Raw genomic sequence first — 26,020 nt, forward strand, 5'->3', positions numbered from 1 at the left:
TCTTTAAAAGCTTTCCAGTCCTCAGTTTTCCCACTTATCTTAGCTATGTTATACTTTTTCTCTTTTAACTTTATATATTTCTTTACTTCCCTCGTCAGTCACGGCCGCCCATGTCTCCTCCTGGGATCTTTCTTCCTTTTAGGAATGAACTGATCCTGCAACTTCTGCATTATACACAGAAATATCCGCCATTGTTCCTCCACGGTCATCCCTGCTAAGGTATTGCACTATTGAACTTTGGCCAGCTCCTCCCTCATAGCTCCATAATTCCCTTTTTTCAACATAAGTACTGTTACTTCCGACTGTACCCTCTCCCTCTCAAATTGCAGATTGAAGCTTATTGTATTATGGTCACTACTTCCCAATGGCTCCTTCACTTCGAGGTCTCTGACCAATTCTGGTTCGTTACACAATACCAGATCCAGAATTGCCTTCTCCCTGGTCGGCTCCAGCACCAGCTGCTCTAAGAATCCATCTCTGAGGCATTAGCAAACCTTCCAGTTCACCAAACATTAGTGACTCAGATGGGTTTTTCCAACAATCCACAATGGATTCATGGTCATCATTAAACCCTTACTTCCAAATTTTACTGAGTTCAAATTACACCATCTGCCACGGCAGGATTTGAACCCAGGCCCCCAGAACCTTACTTAGATCTCCGGATTAACAGTCTAGCAATAATACCACTAAGCCATTGCCTCCCCCATTTGTTCTTACAGATTTGCACAGATGTGGAGAATTGGATCCAGGAATTTTCTAATAACCACTTGTAACTCTACTTGTGTTATTTTAATTGATCTAAAGCAATCAATCTAGTAACAATTGAGGAACAGTTTTGTAGACAGACACTGAGAATGCTGGAGAAACTCAGCAGGTCTGGCAGGAGAGAGAAACTGAATGAAAATTTCAAGTCCGTTATGATTCTTTGTCAGAACTGGAATTTTGTGAAAGTTGATTATGCTGACAGCTGGGCGGGCTTCCCTTTTGCGTGTGCTCCAGTCTTCTGGCCTCTAGTAAAGCTGAGGTGATTTGGATTGTACCGTTTGTGGTGCAGTAGTAGTGTCCCTGCCTCTGTATCAGGAGGCCCAGTTTTCAAGTCTCATCTGTTCCAAAGCAGTGTCATAACATCACTGAAGACATTGATTAGAAAAGATATCGCTGATTTGCGATGTCATTTGGTAGAAGAGAAATCCATAGGTGTTCCTTTGTTGCTGACCTTGGGACAGTACTGCATTCTACACATAAACAATCTGATACTGTCTGGAGGATGCAAGGTTTGTAAATATTTCTAATCAACCTGTTCACAGAATCCCTACTGTGTGGAAGCAGACTATTCAGCCCACACAAACTTTCTGAAGAGCATCCCATTCAGACCCACGCCGTACCTTATCCTTGTAACCCTTCACTCCCCATGGATGACCCACATAGCTTGTAAATTCCTAGATGCCTCAGACATAGCTAATCCACCTAAACTGCACACCTTTGGACCGTGGGAAGAAACCCACACAGATAGGTGGAGAATGTGCAAACTCCACACAGACAGTCGCCTGAGGCTGGAATCGAACCCAGGTCCATAGCACCGTAGTGCTAACCACTGAGCCAACTTATCACCCTATCTTCAGTTGTCACAGATGTCTAGAGCAGGTGAGACTTAGATTGTGCCTCTGGCTCAGGGAAAGGGACACTATCACTTCACCACACAAGCTAGTCAAGCACCGTTCACTTGCAAGGATTGTAAATTATATAAACTAGGCAGATCCTAAAAGTGTCTCCACCTCCTGATGCTGCCTGGCTTGCTGTAGTCTTTCAGCCTCCAGCGTCTACTTGGGATTCCTGCACCTGCAGTTTTTTTTGTCCTTAACCTAATATAGGTTGGTTTAGGACATGATGTGGAGGTGCCGGAGTCGGATTGGAGTGGACAAAGTCAAAAATCACACAACACGAGATTATAGTCTAACAGGATTATATGAAAATACAAGCTTTTGGACTGACACCTGATGAAGGTAAACTTTCAAATAAACCTGTTGGACTATAACCTGGTGTTGTGTGATTTTTAACCTGCTTTAGGCCAGCTTGATGAAGTTACTGGCATCCAGAAGGGAAGATCTGAAATCTAGCGGAAATACAAGTTTGGCCTTAAAGCACCTTTAACCCAGTATCACTCACATTGGTTACATTGGAGTGAGTCAGCAAACCTGTTGATTTCTGGACCATAACATTAGCTATAAATGTTGGCCCAGCCAATGATGCCCATATTCCATGAGAGAATAAAACCAAATTGCAAGTGAGTGACTGGAATATGATAAAATCAGTTTAAAGCTGCTGTGCCGGCAAAGACAGTCAAAACCAATTACACTTATCTCTTACATTGATGGTCTTTTTTTTCCTTCATATTGTTATAGTCAAGCACATTTAACAGAACTAGAATTGGACGCCAGTTATGGTCTTTGAAATAATTGTGTGATTCCCACTAAAGTTTCGTTTCAGCTTTATAAATGATGAAGGGCTTTAATAGGGTGAATGGACAAAGGCTATATGAGCTGATTGCAGAAAAGAGTTGATGAACTGAATTTTGTCACGAAGGATGAGGAGCCATTTAAAAAAAGGGAGGAGAGTTTAAAAAATGGAGAAGTTAAAAAGAGTAAGATTTTAAAAATGGAAAAATTAGAAAGGGTGAGGAGATGAGCTCCTTGTCAACAAGGATTTTTTCAGAAATTCAAATTAATGGTGTACGGCATATGATGGCTATAGGAAAAACGTTTTAGAACGAAGATTTTGCTGCCATATGGATTAATTGAGGTGACTAGCATTAGCACTTTAAGGGATGCAAGGTACATAGCTAATTAACTTATTGAAAAATGATCATGGCTGCAGATGACAAATGGTGGTGAGGGTACAAATAAAACAAGTTATCATAATTTATAACAATTAATGACTATAATTTAAAAGAAAACTAACTTATAAAATAAGAGAAGGATGGAATAATTCTGTACATTTCCATACACAAGTTATTATAATATATTGCAAACTTAAGGTATCCTTAACTTAGAGAATAAAAATGAAATGTCCACTGGATATCCATTTGTATTTTATCTTATTGACCAGACCAGACCAGAGCCCCTCAATATATCTTGAGAAGGTAACATTTTCTTATTTTAAAGGTAATTTTGGAGTGCTATGTTCCAGATGCAAGGCAATTGGTCAAACAACTCGATGTTAAGCAAAACACAATTTATTTAAACACTATAGTTACAATACAACCAAGGAAAGAGGAATTTAGAGTAACTTAACAGATTGGAAACTTAATAGAATAATAGATACAGTACCTATTACTAACTGTTCCAATATAGTAACATCCCATAGACACACTCCTTGGCAAAAGGCACATTCAGACACAGATTCCCACATGCAATTCTCCAATTCAGGAGGCAAAAAAACATAAGAGAAAGTATCAGCAAGGAGACATTCTAACTCTTTTGAGACCCCAATGGCTTCTGCTTAAAACTAAACATAAAAGCTAAAAAAAAAACTAGGAAGCCTGGTCTATGAGAGCTGGTCTCACCTAGGCTGCTTCCATTGTTCCAACCTTAAAAAAAAAGCAAATTGTTCACTTTATCAGAGACAGTTTGGTGTCTCTGCCTTATAACCTCTTTTAAAAAAAGGGCAAAACAAGTGATAACATGACCACTGCATTAAACTACATAGCTGGAAATGTGTTGCTGGAAAAGCGCAGCAGGTCAGGCAGCATCCAGGGAACAGGAGAATCGACGTTTCGGGCATGAGCCCTTCTTTAGGAACGTCGATTCTCCTGTTCCCTGGATGCTGCCTGACCTGCTGCGCTTTTCCAGCAACACATTTCCAGCTCTGATCTCCAGCATCTGCAGACCTCACTTTCTCCATTAAACTCCATAGATCATGCAATAGCCAGGTTGACTTCAGTAAATCCTCAATCATTAGGCACACTTTGGAGGGAAAGGCGTAAAAGTGTATTGCTATTTGTATGTTAACTGAGGTGGTGAGCAATAACGGGACATTCTTCTGCGCTCCTATGTGTAAGAGCAAATTGAACTTGTAGTTGTTGGGTTGAAGGTACATGATTCAATTCTGTATCTCATGTCAGGATAATGGTCCAACAATCAACTCCTCATCAGGGATTGTTTAACTCTTTGGGTTGGTTTAGTTAAAACAGTAAAACACGTTATAAGTTGTGAAGCAGATATTACAGCAAACCATTTCTGTATTTGGAGCTTGCAGGCAACTCCAATCATGTTTACACTTTTCATAAGAATTCCTTAAATGCAAGGTGGAGATAAAACTCTGGTTACTTTACAAGCATTTAATTACACACAGCATCAAGTGTATGTGAAGTTTGGTTCCAGTTCTATTCTGGGGGTCCCTGTCTATCAGGATTATAATAACTTTGTTAATAGCATTTTCTGAGGTACAAGTGTAAAAAAAAATTAGCATGAAGCATAAATGCTGGTAAATACTAGTTGGATTGAAAAGTCTGTCTCTGTGCAATACATGTTGAACATTTCCATGCAATGTTCACTTTTCGAAAAGTAAAGATTGCGAATAAAACAGCAATATTTCTCCTTATAGGTTCTACTGGGACCTGACTATGCTGCTTCTCATGGTGGGAAACCTGATCATCATTCCTGTGGGGATCACATTCTTCAAGGATGAAAACACCACTCCCTGGATAGTCTTCAACGTCGTGTCAGACACCTTCTTTCTTGTCGATCTAGTGCTGAATTTCAGAACTGGGATTGTTGTGGAGGACAACACAGAGATTATTTTGGACCCACAGAGGATCAAAATGAAATACTTAAAAAGCTGGTTTGTGGTAGACTTCATATCCTCCATTCCAGTGGACTATATTTTTCTAATAGTTGAAACGAGGATTGATTCAGAAGTTTACAAGACTGCCAGGGCGCTGCGGATTGTAAGATTTACCAAAATCCTCAGTCTTCTTCGGTTGCTGCGGTTATCCCGACTAATTCGTTACATCCATCAATGGGAAGAGGTAAGTCTCCACTTTATTTAGCTCCAATGATTTCTTTGTGTGGAGGAGTCTAGCCATTTTTGTAATCTTAACAACAGAAAGTGCCTGAAAATGTGACTGAATTAGTGAATTAGTTTGGTTTGCGAAAGATGTACTGGGATTTGTCTTCATGATCAAGGCTAAAGGTGACAGGAAATTTAGGTCACAGAGCTTCCCAGATGGAATTTCACGATCCCTGCCCTATCTTTGCATGAAGATAATTGGTGAGGTTATGATTCCCACGCAATTGTTCCTGTATCCATCCTGTTTAAGGTCTCTTTTCAACCACGGTGAGGAAAGTGATGGTAGGCCCTGGAAAGTTTAGAAAAGGCCTTGATGTGTAGTCCACTTGACCTAACACCAGGAGAAAGTGAGGACTGCAGCTGCTGGAGATCAGAGTTGAAGTGTGTGGCGCTGGAAAAGCACAGCCAGTCAGGCAGCATCCGTGGAGCAGGAGAGGCGATGTTTCGAGCATAAGCTCTTCATCAGGGATCATTCCTGATGAAGAGCTTATGCTTGAAATGTTGAGTCTCCTGCTCTTCAGATGCTGCCTGACTGATTGACCTAACACCACACAGGACAATGGCCAGTTGGTGACCTGTACTCCATCGATAATGACCCCAGCTGTTTGCATGTGGTCCTGATCTCGTGTTGAGGTCTCCAGGGTTGTAACCCCATCAGAACCAGCTCTGAACCATTGCTATAGCATCTCCTTTGGGCTCAATGCTCAGAGGCAGCTGAAGCAAGTCAGACTTGCCTTTACATAGCAACTTTTCAGGCCCTAAGGGTGTCCCCAAAGCACATTGCAGCTGCTGAAGTATTTTTGACACGGAGTCACTGTTGCAATGGAGGATATTGTTATTGCACAGTAGGATTCCACAAACACCAAATGCACAATGATCAGATAATCTGTTTTCAAGTTGTTGTTTGGGGAATAAGTACAACACGAGGACATTGGGGATAATTCCTTGGCGCTTCTTCCAACAGCATCCTTCACATTCATATGGATGTTTTACAATGCAGTAGGTGATCTCTCTTTCATATCATCCAAAAAGGCAGAAAGTCTGACCATGCAGCAGTGTGCCAGTCAGCCTAGAATTTGTGTGCTTGTTCCTGGACCTTCCCAACCATAGCTGAGAGTGCTCTCTTTCTGCCACATCTCTGGAGGACAGAACATTGTATAGAAATCCAGATATACTTTGTAATAATTTTCAAATGCAGAACTAGGGCAGGGTTAGCAAGTGATGTAAAAGTCGACTCACTGTAATTTGCCTCAAAGCCACATAGTGACAGGCGTGGAATATTTTTCCTGGGTTTAAGGTACTCTTGTTTATTAGGTTAAATAAAATTTATGTCTTTAGAGGAAATTCTGAGTTCAGCATTATTTTTAGCATGCTGGCTAATGTGCTTGTGAACTGTTTTAACGAAGCCATTAATCCAATAAGACAGTTTTATTTGGTTTTAATTGTGCATATAAGATTAATTAGTGCACTGATCTTTAAGGGTAAAGGTAGAATGGTGAGTCACACAGTATGAAAAGAAAGAAATGAAGCCTTGCATTTATATTGCACCTTTCATCACCCCTCATCTTCCCAAAGTACTTTATGGCAAATGGAGTACTTTTGATGTATAGACAGTGTTATAATGTAGGAAGCATACAGGGATTTAACCAGATTCTCCCCATCTTAAAAGCTGATTGTTTGAAATGCTGAGCAAGGTGAGACAGGATAACTCCAAAGTTATTGTTCAGGATCACTTTGCATGAGGCATCTTTTTTTTTCCTTAGTCCCTCGGGATTGAGGGCAACTTGCTTCCTCTCCCACACAGTAGGTTCTGATGAAGGGCTCCGGCCCGAAATGTCGATTTTCCTGCTCCTCAGATGCTGCCTGACCTGCTGTGCTTTTCCAGCAAAACACTCTAAACTCCGATCCCCAGCATCTGCAGAACTCGCTGTCTTCTAAGTTCTGAGATGGACCAAACGCAGGCAAAGGGGATTAGTTTAATTATGAAAACTGGGCAGGGTAGCCAGGTTGAGTCAAAGGGCTGTTTCCATGCTGTAGACCTCTATGACCCTGCGGTTGACATATCCACTGTACCATCAGCATCTCCAGAACAGCTGATGCCTAAAGGGTTGGCTGGATGAGGCAGGTCAAGGTTTGTGCATTCCCTCTGATGACTCAACTTGGACTCTGAATGTTTCTATTTTCTGTTTGGAGTCTTCCCAGATGTACCTTCTCCAATTTCACCAACCACAAAACTGGGTATCCCTGAGTTGGACCACTTCCAGAATGCTCTGAGGACCATTTCTAACATGTTTAGGCTCTGCTCCTGGGATTCTCCAGCTGAGTGACTGAGCCCCGAGTGGAAGAATTGCTTCCAGGAGGTTTGGCAATGGGCATATGCTTAACATGCCCCTCCCAAGGTTGACATTAGCAAATTTCAATTATATCAGCCCTTTAACATAACAAAAGAACTCAAGATGTTTCACAGTAGTGTTACCAAACAAAACCTGAATAGTAACAGAGGTGAACAATGGCTTGGTCAAAATGGAAGATTTTAATGATCACGTGAAAAGAGTCAAGAGAGGTAAATGATGTAAATTTTTGTAACAAAATCCTGTAATTCCCTCTCTAAAGGCATTGGGGGTTAACCCACATCAGGTGGACTGCAGCAGTTAAAGAAGGCAGCTCATCACCACCTTCTTAAGGGGCAACTAGGGACGGGCAATAAATGCTGACCCAGCCAGTGACACCCCCATCCCACAAAGGAATGAAAGAAATCCCTGACAGTTTGTTTTACCTAATGAGGCAATGCTTATGTTCATTCCCTGAACATGAAAAAGAATGGTGGGCTTGGATATTGAGGCCAACTGGAAGGGCTCAAGGGAATTCCAACACTTGGTGGCTGAAGGCAAAGCTGGAAGGAGGGATGAAAATCAGGGACACACAAGAAGTCACTACTAGAGTAGTGTAGTGATGTAAAGGCTGAAGAAGATTGCAGAGCAAGAAGGATCAATGAGTCAATATTTTCCAGTTAACTTCCAATTTCACAATGCACTGGAGATGCCTAATTGTGAAACAAAACAAAGAAATTAGAAACCAAAACAGAAATTTCTGGAACAGCTCAGCATGTCTGGCAGCATCTGTGGAGTGACATTTGATTAATGTTTTGGGTCCAGTGACCCTTCTTCAGAACTGACGGGAGCTAGGAAAAAGTTTTTTTTTCTGCAGACGAAAGGGTGGAGGGAGGGGGTAAGGAATAAACAATAGACGAAGGTAGAGCCCAAAGAGAGATAAGAACAGTTGGACAGACAAAGGAGTGGATGACAATCAGCCAAGGAGAATGAATAGCTACTAATGAGGCCTATTAATGGCTAACATTGGGTAATGTGTAATCACAGACCATGTGGTAATAAGGCAGAGGTGGGTACTGCAGATGCTGGAGAGTAAAGTCAAGATTAGAGTGGTGCTGGAAAAGCACAGCAAGTCAGGCAGCATCCGAGGAGCAGGAAAATCGACGTTTTGGTCAAAACCACCTCATCAGGAGTAATAACAATTATAACATGTGATAATAAGGCCTGGCATGTGTGTAAGGACATGGGAGAAGGTTCCTCTAGCCCTAACTTTCTTGAATGCGATATTGAGTCCAGAGGATTGTAGGGTCCCCAAGTTGAAAATGAGATGTTGTTCTTTCAGCTTGCTCTGAGCTTCGCTGGAGCACTGCAGCAAGCCTGAGACAGAGATGTTGACCACGGGACAGGGTGGGGTGCCGAAGTGGCAGGCAATGGGAAGCTCATGGCCTAATCATGGCTGAGCAAGAATCTCTCCTTCTGCCTGCCATTGGCGTTAATTGGAAGGTTTTGTAGGTTGTTTGTCCTCATCATGAGCACATCTGCCTTGGTTGTCAATCCCTGAGCTGGGCTCAAACTTGACGTTTCTGATTCAAAAGCAGCTGAGGCAACCCACTGGGCCACTTTGCAGGGATGTTTGGGCCCCTATTTACTTGTCCATCTTGAGCACAGCCTTCGCTTTTGTAATCATTTCGAATCCAGCACAATGTTACAAAGCATTTTCCTTCTGTTTTGGCTTCGCTCCAGAAGAAAATTAGGTCAGTCCGAGATACTGAACAAGTAATGAAATTTCAGCCCAACAGCTGTTAGTGTGTGTGTGTTTCTTTTAAAAATATACTTTCAATGGCCTTCCCCATTAGCATCAGCACATGAAACACATGCAAATACACAAATGGAAAAAATTCGCAGGCCTTTGAAATACATGTCACATCAAAGTGTTTGAAGCGCTGAATTCTAAAGTACGATGTGAAAATAATATTGCACACAATCAATACATTCGGAGAGATGTGGGAGGGCCAAAAACACAGCATATAACATGTGTAAGATAATAAAAAGAATGTCACAGAGTCTGCACTTGACCTAAGGATTAGGAGATTTCCCCAATTGGGTTTCTCCTCCAGAATGTCATTAGCTACTTCAAGGAAGTTGAAAACAATTGCCTAAATGATTACCTGGCATCACTTTGCAGTGACCGTGAGATAAATTAAGTCTTTCCGAGATGTTGCCTCGTGATGGGGAATATGTCTTCACTTACCTCTGTGATCTAAAGTGCTCTCTGGCAAACAAGGAAATCTGCATTACACTTTTCAATGACTCCATCAGTAAATTCAATCTTCCCTCCACTGGAGCTCCATTGCGCAGAAATTCTCCATCTGCAAACAAAAAAAATCCTGCTGATTCTGGAAATCAGAAACAAAAACAGAAATGACTGGAAAAACTCAGTAGGTCTGGCAGCATCCGTAGAGAGAAAGCAGAGTTAATGTTTTGGGTGTAGCGACCCTTCTTCAGAACTCAAGAGTCTTGCTGCAGCTGTACAGGACATTGCAATTGATGTCCCCCAACTTTTTTTTATTTACTCGTGGGACATGGACATCACAGCACTTATTGCCCATCCTAGTTGCCCTTGAGAAGGTGGTGGTGAGCTACCTTCTTGAACCGCTGGAGTCCATTTAGTGTGGGTAGACCCACAATACCGTTAGGGAGGGAATTCCAGGATTTTGACTGAATGGTACTAAAGGAATGCAGACATATTCGCAAGTCAGAATGTTGAGGGTTTGACTGGGAACTTGAAGTGTTCTGTATAAGGTGGCAACATAGGTGCAGTGAGGGCAATTCAGTGGAACTGCATTAGGTTGAAGTCTTTGTCTTTGATAAGTTTAAGCAGGTTGTCCCTGTACTCAAAGAATGAGAGGTGATCTTATTGGAATATTGAGGATGTTTGACAGGGTAAATGCTGAGAGGGTGTTGTCCGTCACTGGAGGCATCTAGAGCTAGTTACCAGAACAGTTTCAGAATAAGAGATCTCATGCTTAGAACCAAGCTGAGGAAGAATTATTTTCTCTCCTGGTCATGAGTATTTTGAATTCTTTATCCCGGTGAGTTGAAGGTTATAGGGGACAGGCAGGAATGTAGATTGAAGCTACAATAGATCAGTCACAAGAAAACTCAAAGAACTACGGGCGCTGAAAATCAGAAATTGCTGGAAAAGCTCAACAGGTCAGGCAGCATCTGCAGGGAGAGAAAGCAGAGTTAAGGTTTTGGGTCCAGTCTTCAGAACTCAGTCCTGATCTTACAGATTGGTGGAGCAGGCTTGAGGAGCCAAATGGCCTACTCTCTTGCTCCTATTTCATATGGTCTTATGCAAGTACAATTCTTCATACAGAATAAACCATTGCAGTACATATGTGAAAGAATGGAGTAGTGCTGATAGAGCCAATGTTTGCACCAGCTGTAGAACTCGCCCAGCTTCAACAGACTTCCAACATTGGCAAGATACGTTCGAATAAGGGAGGTGTTTCAGCCCATTTAGCTTTCACCATCTGGCATAGCAAGTGGCACATCCTGTAGCTGCTCTGTGAATGATTTGATTACCATGTCCTCACCAATACATCCTGGTAACAGGTCTTGTTTGCTGCCAGCTTCATACAGTCATAGAGATGTACAGCATAGAAACAGATCCTTCGGACCAACCCGTCCGTGCCGACCAGATATCCCAACCCAATCTAGTCCCACCTGCCAGCACCCTGCCCATATCCCTCCAAACCCTTCCTATTCATATACCCATCCAGATGCCTCTTAAATGTTGCAATTGTACCAGCCTCCACCACTTCCTCTGGCAGCTCATTCCATACAAGCATCACCCTCTGTGTGAAAAAAGTGCCCCTTAGGTCTCTTTTATATCTTTCACCTCTCACCCTAAACCTATGCCCCTCTAGTTCTGGACTCCCCCACCCCAGGGAAAAGACTTTGTTTATCCTATCTATGCCCCTCACAATTTTGTAAACCTCTATAATGTCCCCCCACAGCCTAAGGAATATACCCTGGTGTTGGAGCAGACTTCTTTTTCCTATGTTCCTACCTCATCAAACATGCACCTTTCTCAACACTGAACCCTGCTTTTAGACATTGGGAGAAATGTAACTACACAGAAAATGAAAGTGTTTGGGCTCAGCGGGAGAGGTTAATATGCTAAAACTCCCAACATTCCACCCTCCTCTAACTTGTCGGCTTTAATGAGAGGCATGATGAAGGTTGCTTAACTCAGTCCGCAAGCCTTGGTTGATCTTTTGAGCTCTTTTTTAATGAGGCTACATGTTTTTTTTTAAAATGACCCACTTTGAATTTGACTCTGGAAGGGTTGATTTCTGGACTCGGAAATCCTGACAATGATTAAAAATTAAAAAAGCATGACAGATGCTGGAAATCATAAACAAAAACAGAAATTGTTGGAATGGCTCAGTCGGTCCAGCAGCACCTGCAGAGAGAAATCAGAGTTCATATTTTTGGGTGCGGTGACCCTTCCTTAGAACTTGTGACAATGACAATGATTGTTGAGCTCAAGGAGCAAGTGCCTTTCTTTTTATCTGCTGGAGCTAACCAATGTCAAAACCGTTCATGAGGTCCTTCACATCAGTCCTCGGGGAGGGGAGTGGTGGGACAGGGTAGGGGCCGGGGGAGTGGGAAGTGATGGGACAGGGTGGGCAGGAGGTGGTGAGATGTTGGTGGGGCGGGAGGTGGGAGGGTTGTGGGAGGGGTAAGCGGGATGGGACATGCTGGGGAGGGGGAGAATTTTGGGATAGGGTGGTTTGGAGGGGAGTCATGGGACAGGGTGGGAGCAGGGGAGAGGGGGAAGTGATGGGACAAGGTGGGTTGGGTGGGTGGAGGCGTAGGTGATGAGATGTTGGTAGGGTGGGGAGGTGGGAGGAACTCCACATGGGTGATAAGTGCATGACGGTCATTGGGCGCCTGTGTTAGGCCAAAGATGTCTTTGAGCGGCAGTACCTGTGACTGAGCAGTGATTTCCCTGTGTGGGGAGGGGTGGTAAAGCTGACTTAAATGTAAAATGCCCCATTTCCTTCTGGCTGAGGGGTTGTACTCCGCGAGACCTCATCCCTGCAATCAAAGAAGAAAAGCTTTAAATGTTGCAACTTGTTATAACTCATATGGATAACCTCGAGAGTGAGTATCCAAAAAGAAGCTGAACACAAAAGGAGTGTCAGGACATTACTCAACTTCTTTCAGAGAAGAGAGGCCTTTAAAAATTGACAGAGGAAAAACAAGACATGCAAATGCCTTTTACTGAGATAGGTAGTGCTATCTTCTGGAACAGCAAGCTATAAATGTTAGATTCAAGCAGCACTTTGACAATGCACCAGACGCTATATTTAGTGATATATCCAGATGCTGATACTATTGTGCTAACCCAGTGTTTGCAAAAATAAGCCTGTGAGTGAATTGCTTTCTGTTGTTAAGATCTAAGCCAGATTAACGTCAGTTTTGTTTACACATTCATTTTGTGGAAATAAATATTTAGAGAGAGATTATTTTTTATTAGTTTTTTTTAAAGAAAATGAGATTGTTCTTATGAAAAGCAAAAAGATTTGAAGGAGATTTAACTGGGGTTCTCCGAATGATTGAGGTATTAGAACAGCTCTTCCCAGAACATTTTCCCACTGTTATTCCAAATCAAGCCTTGAAAATTGAATTGAATTGAATTTATTGTCACATGTACCGAGGCACAGTGAAAAGTTTTGTCTTGTGAGCAATACAGGCAAATCACAGTGTTAAGTAGCATAGATAGTAAATAATAGGTAAACAGTGGCAAAAACAAAAACACAGGTACAGGTGAATGTTAAGAGTTTGTGAGTCCATTCAGTATTCTGCCACTGGAAACAAAAAAAGCTGGAGATCACAGAGGGTCAGGTGGCATCCATGGAGGGAGAGCAAGCTAGCATTTTGAGTCCAGGTGACTGTCCCTCAGAGTTTGACAATCATCAACCTCTTGAGAGAGGACTGAGAGTAGAGCCAGGGGGCTGCTGGGAGAGCTGCAGCCTGTTAGAGTAAATTAAAAAAAAAGTCCTTTACCCTTTCCCAGTCCTTACTAGAAAATACAGGAAAATGGAGAGATTCTGTCGTTGCCGTAGAGAATGGAAGCGATGAATGAATTCAACACTGCCGTTATGCTGAAGAGTATGCCACGGAACAATACACTGTTGTAATTGAGCTTTCAACAACAAAAAGAAAGACCTGTATTTATGCAGCACCTATCATGATGAAAGGATGTTCCAAAATCATTTGAACAGCCAATTAAATAATTTTTGAAGTGTAGTTGCAGCTGTCATGTCGGAAACACAGCAATTTGTACACAGCAAGGTTCCACAAAATGCAATGTGATAATGACCAGGCCATCTGTCTTTATGATGTTAATTGAGGATAAGTATTGGCCAGGACATCAGGGATAACTTTGCTACTTTTCTTCAAATTAATGCAGCGGGATCCTTTACATCCTGAAATGATTGAATAAGACATCATTTAAATGAGAAAGACAGCACCCCCAGTAGAGCAGCACTCCCTCAGTGTCCTCTTTGATCTTGTCCTGAAGTGGGACTTGAACCCAGAACCTTCTGTGAAAGTAGTGATACTTAATATCCAACATTTTTGATCTCTGGCTGGAGATGGAAATGTCTGAAAAGGTGGCATCTGATCATGCTTACCGGCATTGTCTCGTTTTCATTACAGGAAGTGAGGGGCTAGGGAATGGTATCTGTCCACATGCAGTAAATAATTTATTGGGTGAAAAAGATTGTCAACAACAGAAACTGACTGCGAATATTAGGACTCCCAAAAAGGACTAAAGCACAGCCAGAACTTGGATGCAACCTCTGGGTGACAGACTGGGGGGTGAGGCCTGTGCTGTGTCTTCCAGTGTACTGTTGCAGCCCCTTTTCATTCCTCTGTCACCTCCCCCCTCCAATCTGACATTGATGGATTACAGGATGAAGAGTTGGAAATCCATTTTACATTCTGTTTCCAACCCAATGCATTGCAGATAGCACTAGTCCTTTGCTTCGAAAGGTGTTGAATGAAAAAAAAAGGCAAATTACCTTTCAGAAGAAGAGAAACTCGGAGATTTTAGTGGAACGAAATTGCCAGATATTAAACCACACTAAATCAAAGCCCAGTACTGTGGACGCTGGAAATCTGAAATAAAAGCAGAAAATGCTGGACAAAACTTAGCAAGTCTGGCAGCATCTGTGGAGAAACAGTGTGTATTTTGAGTCTTCAGCCCCCCCAGCTTTTGGGTGATTGAAAATGTTATACAGTGCCAGTCTAACTGTGCGTGCATTAGAGACAGAAAGGGATACAGGGATAGTGAAGGAAAACAGATTGGAGATCAAAATCTGAGCATGATTTTATTGAATGAAAGAGTGATACATCCAGTTCATGTCCATATTTTTTACACTATAAACTTGTAACAATTTTGAGACAGATTGTTGGTCAATGTTTATTTTGTCTGTCTATGCCAAGAGTTTTGGGAGAAATCATAGAATCTCTCCAGTGTTGAAGTAGGCCATTCGATCCTTTGCGTCCACACTGACCTTCCAAACAGCATCACACCCAGATCCATCCCTACCCCCACACCAGTCCTGTAACCCTGTATTTCCCATGCCTAGTCCACCGAGCCTGCACATCATTGGATGCTATGGACAATTGAGCATGGCCAACCCACTCTAACCTGCACATCTTTGGATTGTGGGAAGAAACTGGAGCAGCTGGAGGAAACCCACTCAGACACGGGGAGAATGTGTAAACTCCAAACAGACTATCCCCCAAGGCTGGAATTGAACCCGGGTCCCTGGTGGCATGAGGTAGCAGTGCTAACCAACAAGCCACCATGCCGCCCCCACATCCTATCGTATCACAGCCAGAGGAGCTGAAATCAGAAAACCGGTTAATGTGGAATCTATACAGCGTGAGAGTTTGAAGCATGGCAATGGGCTTTCTCCAAGTTTTTATTTTAACTGCCCACATTTGTGTGTCGGTGCAGAGTAAATGATGGTTTTCTCAATTAAATGACAGTATTTAGACCATAAATGCCTGTTTCCAAGGAGTGTAATGAAGTGTTTGCTCTGTTTTCCCTCTATCAGCTTTCAAATCCACCTACTTATCTTTGAGAGGTCACAAAACTCAAACTGTGTGATGTACTGTACACTACTTGCAGTCACAGCTGTATAATGTCAGCAATCTGTGTCCAAAACTGTTACACATCCATTATGTATTTGCAAAGTGATCATTTCTTCAGATGCAGCATTTGCTAACTCATTACTTTCATTCACCTTCTAAATTCTGATAGTCTACTGTCAAATCGTGCACAATATTGATTAATAAAAAAGGCAATGTTCCTGTTTTGGATGGTTACTGAATATACTTATTATAGAACTGGACGAACAACCTGAACATTGTAAATTCAAGTGTGATATTTCAATCCTAAATCTGGTTATGAGAGATCCAAAACCAAAGGGAAAAAATATGATGTGGTGGTGCTGGTGTTGGACTGAGGTGAACAAAGTCAGAGGTCACACGACACCAGGTTATAGTCCAACAAGTTTAATTAAAATCACAAGCCTAGTTTCGTGTGACTTCTCACAAAGGGTAAAAGACAATGAACAAGCCTTTCAGTCCGCATTAGCATATTAGGAAAGCATAGCTCCTGCCTGCACCTCACCAGGATATATGTGACTCCAATCCCACCATATAGAGCTCCGAGGCACACAAGATCATTATGCCTATGATTTCTCCCAAAACTCATGGCATAGAGAGAGAAAGAAAAATGTTGACCAGGTACAAAGTTGTTACAAGTATGTAATGTAAGGAAAACGGACATGACCCAGATATAGCTCCACCATTCTTTGGCCAATCTTTGATCTCCAGTCTGTCTTTCTTTGCTCCCCCTATATTCCTTCCTGTGGTTTAATATCTTGAACGTACTCTGCACAATGTACCTGAGATAGAGAAACCCAAGACTTGCTCTTGGGTGGAAAATTTCCTCTGAAAGACTGACTTTTTATCCTGAGGCCATGACCTCAGTTTCATGACTTTCCAACCACGGGAAAAGCCTCTCAGCATCTAAAGTCATTAAGCTCTTTAGGAATCTATACCTTTTAATTGTGGAACAGTGGTAATGTCCTTACCCCTGGATCAGAAGGCCTGGGTTCAAGTCCCACCTGCGCCAGAGGTGTATAATAACATCTCTGAATCAAGTTGATTTGGAAAAACAGCTTAGACAAATAATTTCAACAGCCTCTTGTGGGGAAAATGTAATCTTGGAGATGTTTTGTGAGGGTTTGCATGCTTACGGTGTTCTGGGTCATGGGATGGACCTATAACACTCAACGGATGAATGCAGCAGCATGTGCCTCATGTATACTATCACTGCTCATTTGCAGGTTTATCCTTTCAGAAATTTGACTATATATTTTGATTTTACTGAGTGAGTATATTCAGAAGATTCTGGATAAGGCTGTCTGATATTGTACTGAACTCCCAAGGAAATGCAATCTCTTAAAATTACCCTTTTAATATATTCATAAGTGGGATTGGAAGTATAATAGAATGGTTGCAGCACAAAGGGAGGCCATTCTGCCTGCCGCATCTATCCTGGCTCCCTGCAACAATAATTCACAGCTCTGCTTCCTGACCTTAGACCTCATGATCCTGCAATTTATTTTCTCTTCCAATTCCAAGAAGCAATGATTGAATCTGCCTCCACCATATCCTTTGACAGTACATTCCCAGCTCCTAAACACTTGATGCAGGAAAAATGGTTTTCCCTCACATTGCCTTTGCTTCTTTTGCCAGTCACCTTAAATGGGTGGTCTCTAGTTCTCAACCTTGCCACCAATTGCTTCCGATCTACTCATTTCCAGATCCCTCATTATTTTGAATGCCTCTATCCTCTTCCCTTGTGAGAACAACTCTAGCTTCGCCAACCTAACCATGCAACTTAGGTTCCTCATCCCTGGAAGCATTCCGATAAATCATCTTCTCTGTACTCTGTCTGAAACCATCATGTCATAGACTTCCTATAGTGTGGAAACAGGCCAAAGAGCATCGCACCCATCCTTACCTACAATTCTCTGTTTCCTACAGTCAACCCATTTAGCCTGCACATCCCTGGGCACTATGGGGAATTAGCAATGACCAATCCAGCTAACCAGCACATTTTTGGACTGTGGGAGGAAACCGGAGCGCCCAGACACAGGGAGAATGTGCAAATTCCACACGGACAGTCGCTTGAAACTGGGATCGAAACTGGCTCCCTGGCACTTTGAGGTAGCAGTGCTAACCATTGAGCCACCACGTCATCCCAATGTCTTTGCTGACCTAGGTGAAGTTATAAGAGGTCATGCAAGACCCATAAATATAAAGTGCAGTCTGGTACATTTGAGAAAGTGAAGTGTAACATTTTTGTTTTACAATGTCTTTTTGACTATTCAACGCAAAAACCTGATTGGAAAGATTTGCGTAAGGTCCGCATTAATATTACTGCATAAAGCAATACACAAATGACCCAGTGTAGCAAATATATAACGTAATTCCCATTTACAGCAAGAAGTCTCTTCCTAGGACAATACATTTCAAGTTTAAATTGGAGTAATAATGAAACATGTTATGTCTTTTTATTAATCCCTAGTTATAATTTACACAGATTTCTAAGTGCAACAACTGTGTTTTTTTTTAGTCTCCAGTCATAATAAGCATTTAATACTGTTGATTTTTCATTATGTATGCAGTGAGCTGTTCTTCCTGTCGATTAGTTCTGCATTAAGGAAATGATGCTGAATCTGTTTACATTTTTAACAACGGTAAACTGTCAAATTATTCAACTTTCCTTAAATATTCCACAAGAAGACATTAGGACGATTACCAATTCTCTGAAAGATTCTATTCCTTGACAGGAATACAAACGCTGTAGCACTGAATGCGGCTGAATGCAACTTGTTAGCCTTTATTGTTAAGTGTCAAACACATTCCTGTGGATCACTTAGACTAGACTGGGTGAAGATGACAGACATCCTTCCCAAAAGGATATTAGCAAATCTGATGAGTTTTCATGATAACCAGGTTGACATGACAACCATGAAACTAATGCCAGCCAGATTTATTTAATTAAATGCATTCAAATCCCCCAGCTACTATGGTCATATTTGGAGTTGGGATTTTGTCTCTCTATGGAGGTGTGAATCTAAACGCAAAGCACTGAACATAAATCATTTTTTGATGGCCTTCCTCGCTCTAACACCCCACAAGAGGATCACTAAAAAAGAAATTGCGTTTCTTCCAGCACGCATTTTTAATGTTCTGGTGTGGGTTTTGGAATGACCCCCAAAACGAGTACTTCCTTGAAGAGTTTGTGACCGCTGAGAGAGGCTTGAGGGGTGAGGGAATCCATGCAAAATGTTTGCTACCTTGACATTATCATTTTTAAATTGATGACTGGATGTGTTTTTAATACAATTATTCATTGTGGGGGTGAGTCCCAAAAAGATAGGTTGATACTTGTCACTGAGTCACAGAATCATTCTTCATAGAAACAGGCCCTTCGGCCCACCATGTCTAAACTGATCAATAAACACCAAAGTACACTAATAACATTTACCTGCACCTTGTCTATCGCTGATGATGCCCTGGCATTTTAAGTGCTCATCCAGATGCTGCTTAGATATTGTGAGAGAACTTGCCTCCACCACCCTCTCAGACAGCACGTTCCATATTTCTACCACCATCTGGGTCACAGAGTCATAGAGACATATAACATGGAGACAGGCCCTGCAGCCCAAGCTGGTCCATGCTGGTTCTCTGAACAACCAACCCCTCACCTTAAACTTGGGCTATCTGGTCTTAGATCCACCTGCCCTGGGGAAAAGATCCTCACAATCTGCCCTGTCATAATTTTGTACACTCCAGTAAGATATCCCTTCAGTTTCCTGTGCTCCAAAGAAAACAAACCCAGTCTATCCAGTCTCTCCTTGTCACTGAGACCATAATGATGGCATTGGGCACCATTTTCTAAGCGTTGTCATTTGTCACAATATTTTTTTCCCCATTGAAGGAAGTGTCATAATGTGTTAACATTTTAAAAAACCTAACAGTCTCTGCTGCAATATTTTGTGCAGTTATTTAAATCAATTGTCAATTCTGTGTGTTTTCAACAAACAAAACTACTTTTGAAAGTTTTTTTTTTAAATCTATGCACCTGCTTCTTTCTATTGATGATAGGAACTCTGCTTTGAAATGGAAATGGTGTCTGTCAGTTTCGGACAACGTGGCTAGGATCTTTTGTTATGGCTGTTATAATCATTATGAATACTTGGTGGGACTATCATATGAAAAGAGACTTGTCAAGCTGTATTCTTAGAAGCATGAGGGGCTACCACACAGCTACCTATAAAATCCTAACCAGATTCTACAGAATAAATGTAGGAAGATGTCTCTGATGACCAGGGAGTCCAGAACTAGGAGTCAGAGTCTAAGGATACAGGGTCAATCATTTAGAGCTTGGAGGAGGAGAAATTCTCTCACCCAGAAACTGATGAGCGTGTAAACTTCTGTACCGCAGAAAGATGTTGAAGCTAAAACGTTGGATATTTCCAAGAAGGACTTAAATATAGTTCTCAGGGCCTGAAGGAGAAACCTGGAACAGGGAAATGAGTAGGATAATCAGCTGTTGAAAGTGTTATGGAAGAAACCAAACCCCCTCAAAATGTATGAAGAAGGTAGCCGAGACCCTAACTCTTTCTTATTTTAAAGGCGAGTGTCAAGTGTAGTGTTCTAGATGCAATTTGATTGGTCAAACTACCAGATTTGAAGCAAAACACACATTGTTGATACACTATGGTTAAAATACAACAAAAGAAAGAATTGGAATAACACTCTATTGGAAAGCTTAACAGAATAATAGATTATTTAACTACTAAGCAATAACTGTTACAATACAGTAACATCCCATAGACACACCCTAGGCAAAGGCAAATTCAGTAAAATAGATTGTCTCACAGGCAGTTATCTAGTCCAGAAGGAAAGAAGATCAAGGGAATAATTTGAGAGAGAGAGAGAGAGTAGCAGGGAGAGATGTACTGTAGCTTCCAAACCCAGCTTCAAAACCCGGCAACTGCTACTAAAAATCTAACACTAAAAACCCTAGTTCTGTGAGAGCTTGCCCCTTACTCATTCAGGCTGCTTCTATTACTCCAACTATTTTAAAAAAGCCTCACAAGTTGTTACCTTTATTGTATTTAAATAGAGAGCTCAGTACCTCTATCGCACCTCTTCATCAAAAAAAGCAGGACCAAGTACCCCTCTTAAAACCATAGCATCGTCACAAAAGGCAGAGCAGGTTCAAAGGGTCGAATGGCCTACCTCCTGTGTCAGTTTGGTGGAGTTTCAAAAGCCTTTTCAGATTCAGCTCAGCAATAGGTCTATTAATCCAAGAATGATTGTGCCTTTTTAAGAGGTTGTAACTACAGAATATGCCTAGTTGGTTTGTAAATTTATCAGGCGCCTAAAGGATTGATATTTATTTTGGTATTCTATAGGCTGTTGCAGCTTTATTTCTATAGAATTCAACAGAATTCAAAATTAGACAGAGTTTACATAACAGTTACAATCTGTAACACAGTTTAAGTCAGGACAGTAGGTCGATGATATACCCTGGGTTTCCTAAAATGATCAAAGCTCCATTTCTACACTATTATCCCTCACATTGAATTCAATAATATTACGGAAGTAAACTAAACTTAAATGCACTTAATCAACACAAGTTTGAGAGGATTTTTAGTTCAGGTTGAGGTTCTGGATGTAAGTTTGCTCACTGAGCTGGGAGGTTCATTTCCAGATGTTTCATCACCATACTAGGTAACATCTTCAGTGAGCCTCTGGATGAAGCACTGCTGATAATTCCTGCTCAGCGAGTAAACTTATATCCAGTACTTAATCAACACATTAAAATTTATTGCATCTTCTGTTTCAACATTGATAGTGCCCAGCATTAGGGGTCTTGGTCAAGGCTACTAGTTTTTTAAGTAATGTGCTGCTCAAAAAGGTTTGACAATCTTTGGGTGGAAATCACCGCTGTCCAAATTATGACAGATCACGTACGCTTTCAACTCAGTTTCTCTCTTGTGTTCTCACTTTTCCCTTTGAAGTAAAGAATAATAATTTGATAGAAAGGATGGACATGAAAGTTTGTAGAATCATAGAATGCCAACGGTGCAGAACAATACTATTCAGTCTACATCGACCCTCTCGTGGTTTTGCTTTTAAACCAAGGCTTAACCCACCTCACTGGATGCTACAGGGCAATTTTCAGCATGGCCAATCCACCTAACCTGCGCATCACTTCACCGGATGCTACAGGGCAACTTTCAGCATGGCCAATCCACCTAACCTGCGCACCACCTCACTGGATGCTACAGGGCAATTTTCAACATGGCCAATCCACCTAACCTGCGCTTCACCTCACTGGATGCTACAGGGCAATTTTCAGCATGGCCAATCCACCTAACCTGCGCACCACCTCACTGGATGCTACAGGGCAATTTTCAGCATGGCCAATCCACCTAACCTGCGCACCACCTCACTGGATGCTACAGGGCAATTTTCAGCATGGCCAATCCACCTAACCTGCGCACCACCTCACTGGATGCTACAGGGCAATTTTCAGCATGGCCAATCCACCTAACCTGCGCACCTAAAGAATAATAATTTGATAGAAAGGATGGACTTGAAAGTTTGTAGAATCATAGAATGCCAACGGTGCAGAACAATACTATTCAGTCTTCATCGACCCTCTCGTGGTTTTGCTTTTAAACCAAGGCTTAACCCACCTCACCGGATGCTACAGGGCAACTTTCAGCATGGCCAATCCACCTAACCTGAGCATCACCTCACCGGATGCTACAGGGCAATTTTCAGCATGGCCAATCCACCTAACCTGCGCACCACCTCACTGGATGCCACAGGGCAAGTTTCAGCATGGCCAATCCACCTAACCTGCGCATCTTTGGACTGGGAGGAAGCCCATGCAGACAGAAGCAATCACACTGACAATCGCCTGGGGATGGAATTGAATTCAGATCCCTGGTGCTGTGAGGCATCAGTACCGACCATTGTGCCATCTAATCTTATCTGACGATAGCTTTTAAAATTAATTCTCATAATTGCTGCTCATGTGCTCTGACTCACCAGTTGTGCCACCAACCCAGAAGATTTAAATTAGCCGTGATCATATTGAATGGCTTGAAGGGCCAAATGGCCTACTCCTGTTCCTATTTTCTATGTCTCTATGTAATTCAGAAGTGTACAATCATTTTAAAGTTCTGGAAGAGAGATTCATGTTGCTGTTTCCCGGAAATGTCTGTACAGTGCACTCACTCTGACTGCAGCATTAAGGCAATTACATTAATTGTACACCCTGGCTTTTGACACAAGTTGTGGTATTTATGAAAAAAGGAGTCCCTGAGGGCGAAACGTTGGTTGAAGGACACTTGTGAAATTGCTTACAAGGAAAGTGTGGTGTCAAGGTGTGAATGGAAAATAAGACACTTTCTGTATCATACTTCTGCTGTTTAATGTAGCCTATGTGTGCCATACGTTTCAACAACACTGAAAGAATGAAATGGCTGCTTTTCCAGCACCACTCTACTCCAGAATCTGGCTGATAACAGATATTGGTTCTGACCACTTCAGAAAATAATTTCCAACACTACCAAAGCATTAAGCAAAAGAACTAACATAATCGACAAAATCATCTTGATATTGGAATTAAGAAATATCGACAAAACAGTCCTACCCCTTGTGAGTCAATTTTCTTTCTAATTTATTGAAGGAAAGCTAGCTGGGACCATCCATTGGTGCTGCGCTGCTTTCTTGAATCATGCCAGTCTATTTTGTGTAGGTACAGCCACAGTGCTGTTCGTGAGGCACTGTCAGGATTATGACCCTGTGACATTGAAGGAATGGCAATATATTTCATAGTCAGAATGGTGAGTGCCTTAGTGGGGAGCTTGCATCTGGTGGTGTTCCTATATGTCTGTTTCCTTTGTTCTTCCAGATGGTATTTTGTTTGTAGATTTCAAAGTTGCCAACAAAGGAGCCTCTTTTTCAATGTATGTTGTAGATGATACACATTGTAGATGCTGAGCATCAGTGGTGGAGTGAGTTAATGGGACCACATCCACAAACATTTACGTGGGCTGCTTTTTCTTTCGTCCTAGATGGTGTCAAGTTTTTTGAGTGCTGTCAAAGCTGTAATAATCCAGGCAAGACCTACAATCACATTTCCTTGCTTCTTCAAGCCTGTCCAAGACCGACAGTCACATTGTAGGTCTTGGACAGGCTTTGGGGAGCAAGGAAATGAGTTACTTTCTGCAGGATTCTTAGCCTCTGACCTGGTCTTGTAGCCACAGCATTTACATGGCTGGGTCAATTCAGTTTCTGGTCAATAGCAATCACATTTCTTCTCATTTCAAATGGTAGATGACTAATAAGAGATCGAGAAGGATTTACTTTCACTCTGATTTGAGAGTTCTAAGCCCAATGCACAATCTGCAGATCCTGCCCCCTGTTGCCCCCTGTAGCACCCCTCCCAAACACCTTGGCTTCATGTTTCTAATTCAATCTCTTGATGTGTTCTGCACCTTCTGGAATAAACCTTCCCCATACTGGGTGATTACAAGCCAGAGGGTCCCACAAGGCAGAGAGATATTTGACGTGTTCGGAAGTGTGTTGAGAACATTCCTAAAACCTTTTGCCATAATTGAGTTCCAAGCAGAGGACTTAGTTCAACTTTTGGTGCCAGGCCTGCAAGCAACCAATCAGCAGAGTCGGTTTTGAGGATTGGGCAGCTTGGTGCTGGGCAGATTGGTTTAGGAGAGGCCACTGCTTTTGGATCTCCTTAACTGCTGCCCGATAAACTGGTAACATGTTTTGAAGAGCAGCCAATTTTGGAACAACGGTTCTCGAAGCTTTCTGTAACTGAGCCCTTGACTCCTGTCTGGGTTGGAGAGACACTAATCAATAGGAGCTCATCACAACGCCATCGTTGTGTGATTGAACTAACAGGATGGTACGAGATGGAGATCAGTCTTTTATCAGTTACTGATTCCTATAGGTTGCTGTGTTCACTGCACATGGGAAGGGAGGAAATCTTGCCTCACACCCCACCCCCAGATATTCCTTTGCCCCAGTGATTCACAATGCAGAGGACATAGTACAGTCCCAATTGAGATAAAGTAACTGCTTACCAACACAGCATGGACTGGAAGGTTCCGTTTCTGGGCTATATGACTCTATGACATGATTAAATGAAATATTTCTGTGCCATAAATTTACATTGTGCAGCTGAATATTAATCAATTGCAGAAACTTAAAGAGCAACGGCCTATCCGTTGAGTCATGAGGCAAATTTAATCACCAAATCTACACTCTCAATTATTTTTACAACTGAGCGGCTCAGAAGAATATTTTTATTTTCAAGGTGCATTGTCGTTTTATTGAAGATTCTGAGTGGGCTTAACAGGACAGATGCTAAGAAGACATTAGGGTTAGGGAGAATGTAGAACGAGCCAGCTTTAAAAAAAACACTCCCATTTCAGAAGGAGACAAGGAGGAAGATCTTCTTTCAGAGAATAGTGACTGTTGGCATTCTGTTCCACAGAGTTGAGGCCCAGTGATGATTTTGTCAAATGACAGATCTGATTATATGGCCTTCCCCCGCTTCATTTTCTTATCTTTCTCTGTTCCTTGCACTTCCATGGTTTTGGTATAAAACTTGCCTCTTTCCCCAACCTTCAGTCATCTGTCTTAATGGCTACGACATGGCTGTATATCAAACTTTGCTTGATATCAGTCTTGTGAAGTGTCTTGGGACACTTTAACTACATTAAAGGTGCTATACCAATGCATGTTGCTGTTACCTAGCAGAGTGACTGCTCTGAATGGTGCTTTATGCTCCACAAGAGCTAATTCATGTTGCCCCACCCTCATTGAGTCAGCACTGAGGCCTGGAGTCCGAGTCTGCTCTGAGGCCGGGTGCTCAGGATGTCACCGAGAAGAAAGAAGAGAGGACAAGAAAAAAATCCACAAAAAGGAACAAAAAAGAAAAATAAATGGCGGATCTGATGAGCTCCAGCTGAAGGGTCTAGCTCCACTGCCCTCTTGGATCATTAATTTGCCATTGCAAATAATTCTACTTCGGTGCAGGGGCCACTCATTTCCCGAATGGTGACTGTGGAATATTCTTCTGACGTTGTTAGTAAAACCCACTAAAAGCAAGCAAGGGTGAGCAACCATAGAGTAAGGCAGAAACTAATTGAGTGAGACACAAACAGACGTTGCTGGAGAAACCCAGCAGGTCTGGCAACGCCTGTGAAGAGAGAAACAGAGTTAACGTTTTGAGTCCGTTGTGACTTTCTCAAGAGCTATATTCGCCTTCACCCTGCAGTCAGACCTGCTGAGTTTCTCCTGCACTTTCTGCACCTTTTTCAGATCTCTAGCATCCACAGCATTTAATATTTGTGCGTTAAAATGGAAGAAGGATCTTTGTATTTCAACAAATCTTCCATAAC

At 42.0% G+C, this 26,020-nt stretch overlaps 1 protein-coding gene across 1 annotated transcript in view; it reads left to right on the forward strand.

The window, feature by feature from the left end:
* Nucleotides 1-26,020, forward strand: part of hcn4 (hyperpolarization activated cyclic nucleotide-gated potassium channel 4) — a 374,291-nt gene that overhangs the window by 47,486 nt on the left and 300,785 nt on the right. The window contains exon 2 of the mRNA XM_043680205.1: nt 4,603-5,026. Within this exon, the coding sequence (XP_043536140.1) occupies nt 4,603-5,026 (424 nt within the window). The remainder of the gene's footprint in view (nt 1-4,602; nt 5,027-26,020) is intronic.

This window comes from Chiloscyllium plagiosum, chromosome 40 (assembly GCF_004010195.1).
Source record: "Chiloscyllium plagiosum isolate BGI_BamShark_2017 chromosome 40, ASM401019v2, whole genome shotgun sequence".
Classification (NCBI taxonomy): Eukaryota; Metazoa; Chordata; class Chondrichthyes; order Orectolobiformes; family Hemiscylliidae; genus Chiloscyllium; species Chiloscyllium plagiosum.